Source organism: Medicago sativa, chromosome 6 (genome assembly GCF_051527215.1).
Source record: "Medicago sativa cultivar Bolivia chromosome 6, Bolivia_mono, whole genome shotgun sequence".
Taxonomy (NCBI): Eukaryota; Viridiplantae; Streptophyta; class Magnoliopsida; order Fabales; family Fabaceae; genus Medicago; species Medicago sativa.
In genome coordinates, this window is record NC_140754.1 from 52785622 (window position 1) to 52795783 (window position 10162).

A 10162-nucleotide genomic window follows, 5' to 3' on the forward strand; every position below is an offset into this window, starting at 1 on the left:
ACCGAAAATTTTATAGGGACGAAAACCGGAAATGGTCTATATTACAGGAGTGAAAAACACTATTAACCCCTTTTTTTATGATGAGTAAAAATGAAATCTAGTATATTTATAAAGACTAAAAACTTAATTAACTCTAAATTTTATATCCTAATTATCAAGTAAATTATCAAATTGGTTTTTGTTTTTGTACCAAATTCTCAATTTGGTCCCCAACTCTATTAATAACTCAAAATTGTATCTGTCTTCCGACGGCGTTCATTGTGATGAGATGGCACATTAAGTGCCACGTGGTGCCACTTAGACAGTGGCACATAATATTAATTGAAATAAGAAAATATAAAAGTTAAAAAGTGGTGGTTTTTGTTTTCCACTCACTCTCACTCTCACTCTCACTCACTAACGTTCCATCTTCTTTCAACACCCATAGCTCTGTAACCCTTCTTCTTCCTTTAGGTCTTGCGACGACGGCATTCACAACACTCTCTTCTTTGCATTCTCGTAACTGCAACCGTAGAGGTATATATATACATTTATGCATTTATTCATCTTCTTCTCCTAATAAACCCTAACAAGTTGTGATTGAAATCAACGGTGATTTTTGGAATTTAGGGTATAGGTTTTGTAAACTCATGTAGTAATATTTGAGTCTTTGTTACTAATTTTTCAATGTCTCTGTTTCTATTGAAGTTTTAGTTACTAATATTTGAGCATTTCACTTCGTTTTCAATCTCAAACTGTTGTTTTGATTTTGTAGTTAGAAATGAAGTTAGTGGAGCAAATGAAGTTGTTTCAGCTGTTCAGGAAAACAACGATTAATGAGTTTGGAAGATTGATGAGCCTCGATGTTGGCGAGAAATCTGTAGGAGTGGCGATTACTGACTCTAACCTAAACTTGGATTCCGAACGTAGTTGGTATAACATTTAATGCTCGGTTTCTTTTATTGATCATTGTTATTGTAAGATTGAATTGCTGTTGCTCACATGAACAAGTTTGCTGTTATTATTATTTGTATTGCTTTGAGCTCTTGGGATATAATTTAACCACAAAATTTCGGCCCTATTTGCTAAACTTTTGATAATTAACATGCATAAAAAGCTATGAAGTACAGACACTCCTCAGATTAGGCATGTCCCGGTGTCGGACATGTGTCGTGTTCGACACCGACACGACACCGACACTTGTAATTTCACTGACTTATGTGACCTTTTCAAATTATTAATTATGTCGGCGTGTCTGTGTCGTGACCCGTGTCCGTATCTGTGCTTCATAGATAAAAAGCCTATAATAAAACTATATATCCAACAATCTATTGTTCATTTGTAAAAGCTTAACACTGATAGAGGTTTTTGGAGAGAATATCTTATTCGGTTAGCACTAACAATCCCACGTTTAACATGGCCAAAAACGTGGAATGACTTAGTCATAGAGAAACTCTAATTCTTATCTACACAACTCAACTTCCCTAAAGAATAGGACTTTATTTAACAAACTGATAATGACTATAAACTAACATCATTGTTGCCAGCGATGTGTTATAGGTTAATGTATAACCATACAAACATGTGATGATAATGTATCCAAAGTTAAAAGCGCACAGTTAGTTGAGATTATCTTACTAGCTTTTTTAGTGTTTTTTGAAATTTTGCTTTCATGTACAACTCTTAGTCGGAGAATTAACTTTGAGCTGATAATTAAATACATAAATATGCTGAATCTTGATTGTTGTGTATTTAGGTGGCTCAATAGCATAGCCATACATATGTTGATAATGTAATTATTGTGGACAGAATTTGAAGAGTTGTTGTCAGGTTTCTAACAGTTATAATTAATGTTGACTGAATACTAAGTTTTATTTACATTGAATGTGCCATACTGCTATAGAGGTAAATGTGCAGATGTTTTGCTCATTGAAGCCATCAAAATTAATTATGTTGTCATATAATGTAATACACCTGCACGAAGCCATATATGATTTGTACTCTATAATGATGTATTGTGTTTTAATGATAGCAACAAACTGCATTAAGGTCACCATGATACGACTAATGTATCGTAATTGCCTTTTTATAAACCATGACCTACATTAATTCAACTGTAACCACTTATTCATATAAATATAGAAAATACTGCGTAACTTATTCGCGTCTGTTTTAGCCGGTGATCTAGTTAAGTAAACACTTGAATGTTTGTTATGTTCAGTGTTTTTTTCAGGAAGGACCAGGCTGGGGAGGACAAGCCAGCTGACATTGTTGCACGAGAACTCAGTGACATGGTAGCGATACTCTTAACTCATAATAATCCTATGATAACTATATTACATGGTTACATGGGTAACCTACATTCAGTTTTTATTAGTGGTTATGTGTTAAGATTCATAGGATTTAGTGTGTTAAATTAGGATTAGTTAATAGTTAGTTGCAAGTTAGTTGGTGGAGTTTGAAGTTAGTTACACAATTAGTTAGTCCAATAAGTCCTATAAATATGGACTAGTATGTACTCATTTTCTATCTTTTGATCAAAAATGTTTCTCTGTTAATCTTTTCTCAATCAAAGTCTTGTGCTCTTTTTCGTTCTAATTCTCCGAATTCTCAATTACTCAACATTATGTGATAGGAGGTATGTGACAGGAGTTGTGTGATTAGGTTGTCCAATTCAATTAGTTGTAGTTTTATGATTATATCAGTTCAAGAATTTTCTCTGTATATTGATTAATCCATTTTTATCAATAAATTCAAAAGCATGCTGCTTTATCCATTTAGTCTTTCCTTCTGTTTTTCTCACTTTTCCTTCTGATTCATCCATTTTTATCAATAATTTAATATATTTTTCCATGCAGATCAATACCCATTCTGTCAAAGGGGTTATTATCGGAGTGCCCATTGGTTCTGCGGCCACATCAAACGTGTGTTTCATTTCTACCTGTGTACTTTTATTCATGTTCATTTGGTACTGATTCAGTCCTTCAATCTATGTAGTTTGAAACACGCCAAATTCAGACGTTTGTTGATGGACTTGCTAAGGGCCGGCCCTAGGCATAGGCCGCGGGTGCGACGGCCTAGGGCCCTTGTCCGTAGGAGGCCCTAATTTTTTTTTTTATAGGGGGGTGTATAAAGCAAATTTAAGGTTATAGATGGGGTGTATATAACAAATCGTATTAGAAGGGCCCAAATCAAAATCGTTATCTAGGCCCATTTCTTAATAACAATAATATAAAAAACTTCAGTAAATGAATCAATTAGCAGTTGTTAGGAACACAAGCAATTTAAGGCTATTTATCACTCATAATGCCATAATTATATTAGCATTATGAAAGAAGAAAATTGTCGACTCTATTGTATTATCTAACACGTTTGCCTCATCTTGTCCTTAGTGAATGAATAATCATATTTCCATTTTTACAACTATGCTGAATTTTTACTATGACTTTCAATGTGGAATTTAATAGAATCATGAATGCATATTATTCCATTAATTTCAATTGACCAAGACCATAGTCTTTCTTGGCAAAAGTTATGGTGCATAAGCCATAACTTATGCACCATGCATAAGTTAATCACAACCATCAGATAACAGGACACTTGTAATGATCTTATGGTTCTCAACTCAGACCCCATAATCTTTTTCTGTTTTCGCGAAACTGCTTTCTTTCTCAGTTTTCGCGAATGCATTCTTTGCTCCGATTTCACCGGCTATGTCACGGCGTGACGTGGTTTTCCGCCTACGTCACGGCGTGATTGCGTTGATTTCACCGGCGAACCTTGCTTCACGTTTGCTCGCCGCTCCGACGTCGTTTTCCAACCGTGATTGCGACGTGATTTCACCGTCTAGGTTGCACGAATTTCACCCTTTCTCACCGGTCCGACGTCGTTTTTCCAGCTATCTCCAGCAAATTCACTTTCCGGCGTGATTCCGTCGGCGATTTCGGCGCTTCCGATGCTTCAGGTGATGTCATTTTCTCACAATAATCTTACTGGATCAATTCCTGCTTCGGTTTTTTGCAATGTTTCGGACCACGCGCCGTCTTTGAGGATAGTTCAGCTTGGATTCAATGGTTTCACGAATTTCGTTGGAGTTGAAACCAACACGTGTTTCAGTGTTCTTCAGGTTTTGGATATTCAACATAATAGCATAAGAGGCACGTTTCCCTTGTGGTTAACCAATGTAACTACTCTGTCAGTGCTTGATCTTTCGAGTAATGCACTTTCCGACGAAATTCCGCGGCAAATAGGAAATCTCGCCGGGTTGACGGAGTTGAAGGTGGCTAATAATTCATTCACTGGCTTCTCCTAAAAAAATAATTCATTCACTGGTGTTATTCCTGTGGAAATAATGAAATGTAATTTTTCTATGATTAGGAATTTCACCACTCAAATTACTAGGAATTTCTTTTTTTATATGTGTGGTAATTAGGTATTCTATTGTTATCATTGAAATTAGTTTATGTGTTTGTGTTTTCCAACTGGATTTTAGGAGAATTGTGTAACATTAGGATAATTGAGATTAGTTTATTATGGATAATTGAGATTAGTCATATTCTATTTCAAAATCCCTAATTCTTCCTATTCTAATCCAAACCGTGCATTATACTCAATAATTTGCAAGGTAAATTTCGAATCGATCGTCGAATTTGAGTTCATTGTTGCAGATGAAGATGACGTCGAAGCCATTGTTTTCACGATTCTGCTATGCGGATTCCTTGCAACGGCACATGTTCCGATTCTGGAGGTGCTATTCCAATTTCGACGGCGTTGTTTTGATTCTGGTGGCTTTGTTCCGATACCAGCAGCTTTGTTGTGATCTCTGCAGATTCCTTGCACTTGTGACATTGAAGGGGCTTCACTATAGAGGGATTCGAAGATTCCATGGGATTTGTAGGTTTGCGGCGTGCATTTTCAGGTTCACTGCAATCTGAGGTATACTTTAAAGGTTGTAATGTGTTCTTTATGTATGATGTTATTTACCATTATAAGTGTGCGTGGAAAGAGTTTAAATTAATTAATTAGGGATGATGAACCAAAATTTGTATTTTCTATTCACATTGGTGACCCTTTTTTCAATTTATTGAGTTGTGTATGCTTTGAAGATTTGAGATTAGGATTGTTGAGGAAGCTAGCTAGTAGAATGGATGCAAAGGAATTTTCTGGTTCAATTGGAATGTTTATATATCATCATAAAGCATAAACATATATTGTAGAGCATGTTGAAAACATTCATTAAAAGAATTTTTAAAAATTGTGACACTCAGGTTGCGAGGGTTGGTGCTGAACCGTCACACTCAAAACTTGTGAGCATTGTTTTATTTTTATTGACTGGAATTTCCAAAAACAGATAAATTTAAATTTGTTTATATGTTGTATATGATTCTGTGTGCATAATTTTGATTTATGTGCAGTTCCTATAGGAGAACTGTTGAGCCAAACAGTTGATACCTTCCAAAAATAGTTGTAGTGTTTGTTTATGTTCAAGTTATGGATGAGTTGCAATTGTTCCTGGTATAATTGAGAGCACTGTGAGTATGTTTTCTGCTGGTGTTATTCACTGGTGTTATTCCTGTGGAAAAAATGAAATGCAATTTGAGTGGTGAAATTCCTAGTAATTTTTCTATGATGCCTGATTTGGTGTATTTCAATGTGTCAGGGAACAACCCTTCTGTTATTCACTGGTGTTATTCCTGTGGAAAAAATCAAATGCAATTTGATTCCTAGTAATTTTTCTATGATGCCTGATTTGATGGAATGGTCCTTTCCATTCGGAGGCTCCCTGATGGATCATTAGATGAGAACATGTTCAGAAAGGAAGCTGAATCACTTGGCAAAATAAAGCACAGAAATTTAACCGTTCTCAGAGGTTACTATGCAAGACCACCAGATATGAGACTCTTGGCCTATGATTACATGCCCAATGGAAACCTTGCAACACTCCTCCAAGAAGCTTCTCACCAAGATGGTCATGTTCTAAATTGGCCAATGAGACACCTCATCGCACTAGGAATTGCCCGCGGATTAGCCTTCATACACCAATCCACAATGGTCCACGGTGACGTTAAACCTCAAAACGTTCTATTTGATGCAGATTTCGAATCGAATCGCATTTATCAGATTTCGGGTTAGAAAGACTAACGGTACCCACATCAGGAGAAGCAGCCTCCACTTCAACATCAGTTGGCACATTGGGTTATGTTTCACCAGAAGCAATCTTAACCAGGGGAATCACGAAAGAGTCTGATGTTTACAGCTTTGGCATTGTGTTGTTGGAACTTCTAATAGGAAAGAGACCAGTAATGTTCACACAAGATGAAGACATTGTGAAGTGGGTGAAGAAACAACTTCAAAGGAGTCAAATAACAGAGTTACTAGAACCTGGTTTACTTGAATTAGACCCAGAATCATCAGAATGGGAAGAGTTTTTACTAGGTGTGAAAGTTGGTTTGCTAGAGAAAGCTAGAGTGAATCTTTAAAAAGAGAGAAAGCTAGAGAAAGGCAGAAATTCCTTATAAATCGGAAGAAACAAAAGAGAGATGATGAAGCTTTAAAAAAAAAGTGGTCACTGATTGATTGTTTTTATGTTATAAGTTTGTATTAGATTTTATTGTTCTGTATTGATGATTATACTTTGGATATGATCTATTGAAAATTATACATTTCACATTCTTTGTTGTTACGTATTGATGATTATAGGTTGTTCCAAAACCATTAGACAATTAGTTTGGTTTCGTGTAGAACATTATCAAAACCATTAAACCACACTTATGGTTTCAGTAATAGTTTTTATTTAAAACCATTTGTCAATAATAATTTTCACTATTCTTTTATTTTATTTAGCATTTGACAATTATTTTTCTTTCACATACAATTCTATTAAAACCATTAAAGCGCAATTATATTTAGACAAAGCCAGAAATTCGTTTTACAACGTAAGAAATAAAAGTGAGATGACGAGGCTTTACAAAAAAAGTAATTACTTATTGATTAATTCACATTAGGTTATAAGTGTGTACTATTAAGTGGTTACTTAATAATGATTTAAATGTTTATCACAATTTTTTTATTACAAAACCATTAGACAATTATTTTGGTTTCACATTGAAAACTATCAAAATCATTAAACCATACGTATGGTTTCAGTAATAATTTCAGTGCATAACATCTTAATCATTATTTAAAACTATGTACCAATAATAATTTCATTTAAAACCATTACACAATTATATTGGTTTCACATAGTCCACTATCAAAACCATTAAACCATACTTATGGTTTTAATATTCCATACCCCTAAGTTTAATAAAATTAAATTAAATTGAACATTCTTGAGCCAAAAATTAAATAAGATGAATAGTATAATATGATAGATACTATAAAAAGACACACCTAACTATCAAAACCATTAAACCATACTTATGGTTTCAGTATTCCATACCCCTAAGTTTGTTTCACCATAAACTTTATACAAATCCAGAAATTCATAAACTTGATACAAACATTACAAGAAACTTAACACTAATCTAGAAATCCAGAAATTCAATAAAAAAACATTAACGTGCTAGCTTTTGAATCAATTCTTCATCATCTGAACTTCCTTCATCAGAGTCTTGTGCAACATGTTGTTGTTTCTTTATTTGATGCTTCTTTTCTTTACCCTTGGACTTTCTTGTTTTCTGCTCCTTCTTTTTACCACCATCAGATGATGAAGCTGTGTCATTCCTTTCCTCCTCATCCATTTGTGTTAGCCCAAAACTGAATGATGGCAATGGCTCTAGCTTTTTAGTTTTTTTCAGCTGCATGATCAAAGAAAACCATTAAATACATCTAATGGTTTTGGAGTACAACTCACCAAAACCATTTCCACAGCACAATGATTTTAGCATAGTTTTTAGAGTTTAACAAAGTTCTAACAAAGTGCATTGTGGTGTATGGCTTCTAAATCTCTATGTCCATATTACATCTTATTTTCACTTATATTTCTGGCTCTTGTGTATTTTTTCCTAACAAAAATAACAATAATGAATTTTTTGTTATATTCAAACAATTCATACGCACATACAATAAAACCAAACATATTAGTGTCAGGCTTCATAAGGATGGAGCAAGTAATTGAAATGCGGCAAAAGCATTGAACATACGTATCCATCTATCTAAGTATGGCAGAGTATGGCAGAGTTTCAAGCATAGAGCAGCAAAGAAGCTGAGACATACGTATCTATCTGCAACAGAACATATAAATATGCTACAATTTTTACCAAAGATTTATCATGCTACCATTTTGGTGTATATAAATGCATTGTGTATCAGATTCCTTAATTTTGTTATGTATTCTCAACTATAACAATTATCATTTGCATATAAAACAGATCTACAAATGTTTTGGAAAAGAACCAAAGTAAAACCATTTACACATCAAAATGGTTTTAGAGTAAAACTTGCAAAAACCATTTACACAGCATATTGGTTTTGGCATAAATTTTAAACAAAACATACTATAATAAGCACATTTAAACACTGAGAAACCATTTATTTGACTTGATTTTCCCCAATTCGAAATTAAAATGTCAATTCAGGGTTACACAGATGCAAATACTTTTCAAATTAAACAAAAACCATTTCTAACTAACAGAAACACTTTCAAAACTCATTGTAATTACTTGATTTTCCCCAATTCGAAATTAAAAGAACAAGTTAAGTTCAAACCTGTTTTGTTTTCATCATTTTGCTATTTTGTTGAAGATGATGAAGATGCTTGCGGCGATGATGATGAAGTTGATGAATGCGGTTATGGTGAATGCGATTTCCGGTAATGGAAGTTTGTTTCCGACGTGATTTGCAGTGGTGGAAGTTTGCGACGTGATTGTTACCGTTTCCGACGTGATTTTCAGTGACGATGAATGCGGTTTCCGACGTGAATGCGGTTATGGTGAATGCACCACTGTAACATATGACTTACTGTATAAAGAAGTCAAACATGAAATTGAACTGATCAGATTTGAAAATCTACACAAAAATTAAACTGTGAAGTGGTTACAGCTATAAGCTTATTATTTACCCAAAGAATAATCTTGGTTTCTTCTCTGAAGATCCTTAACAGTAGAAATGTGCTCCACAGGAACCACTAAGTAATGCCTAAAATTTGCCAAGTTCAAATTGATCACCTCAATAAGTCGATTTTGAATAAACAGATTATTTTGCAGCTTATGGCATAAGCGCTTATAAATAAGTCATTTCTATAACACTAATTAAAATTGAAAATGATGAAATTGATACAGAAACCTATGATTATGAATTGGAAATACCTGAAAGCAGATGGATTAATGTCCCGAAAAGCAACAACCTTATCATCCTGCAATTTGGGATTTGGAAAGTTAGAGAGAAAAGAGGAAACAGAAACAACGAAAATTGAAGATAAACACGCGACTAACAGAGTGGAGAATGGTAGTATTGGAGTTGGACGACGGTGGTGAATGCGGTGGTGAACGACGGTGTTGTTGAGTTGAAAGACGGTGACGAAGACGATTTTCGGTGGTGAAAGAAGCTTGGAGTTCTTAGCTTGATTGGAGTAGCGAAAACGCCGTCGTAAGCAGATCTTCCGGTGGCGGAGTGGCTGTTGGAGTGCTTTTTTGTTAGTGTTGAGGTGGTTGCTCCGAACTCCATGACGACGACGACGGTGACAACGACGGCGAGATTCTTCTCTTTCTTCTTCGTTCGTGTTTTTCTTTTTCTCTGAGAAAGTACGAAATGAAGGAATGGAGGTGTAGGAAGCAAATTTGTTGGGCTACAGATTAATGGGTCATATTAGCAATCCTTATGCAGGGTGCATAAGGAAAATCCTTATGCACCATAACCAGACCCGTCTTTCTTTCCCTCTTTGTCACGACAATACTTGTATTTCTCACACACTTGTTATTCCAATTTAATTACCTCAAAAGCGTTACACATTTGTTGACCCAATTTAGCATTGATTTCATTCACTCCATTCTATATTAACTTGTTATATAAACCAAGGAGTTGGGCTCAGTTGGCAACTGGGCTCCTTCCAAGGACGGATCCGGGGAATACCGGGTTCGATTCCCAGGGGGAACAATTCTTTGGCCAGTGCACTCGCCTCCCTGCACGAACCGGAATAGTCGTCCACCTTTGGTGGGCGGAAACCGGTGCGCAAGCAAAAAAA

The 10162-nt window shown here is 35.1% G+C and overlaps 1 protein-coding gene, 1 long non-coding RNA gene and 1 pseudogene across 3 annotated transcripts; 2 read left to right on the forward strand and 1 right to left on the reverse strand.

The window, feature by feature from the left end:
* Positions 1-364: 364 nt before the first annotated feature.
* Positions 365-3965, forward strand: LOC146915603 (uncharacterized). Its single transcript, XM_085718006.1, has 5 exons — positions 365-516; positions 755-912; positions 2201-2273; positions 2838-2903; positions 2977-3965. The coding sequence occupies exons 2-5, from the start codon at positions 761-763 to the stop codon at positions 3031-3033; spliced, it is 348 nt and encodes a 115-aa protein (XP_085574132.1). The 5' UTR covers positions 365-516; positions 755-760; the 3' UTR covers positions 3034-3965.
* Positions 3966-4074: 109 nt separating this feature from the next.
* Positions 4075-6648, forward strand: LOC146915604 (putative LRR receptor-like serine/threonine-protein kinase At4g36180; annotated as a pseudogene). The gene is made up of 5 exons (XR_015014675.1): positions 4075-4726; positions 4808-4914; positions 5247-5285; positions 5394-5510; positions 5639-6648. The product of XR_015014675.1 is annotated as a putative LRR receptor-like serine/threonine-protein kinase At4g36180 (transcript).
* Positions 6649-7322: 674 nt separating this feature from the next.
* Positions 7323-9839, reverse strand: LOC146915605 (uncharacterized). Its single transcript, XR_015013379.1, has 2 exons — positions 9288-9839; positions 7323-7778 (listed from the first exon to the last, which is right to left on the reverse strand). It is a non-coding gene; the product is annotated as an uncharacterized LOC146915605 (long non-coding RNA).
* Between the last annotated feature and the right edge of the window lie 323 nt (positions 9840-10162).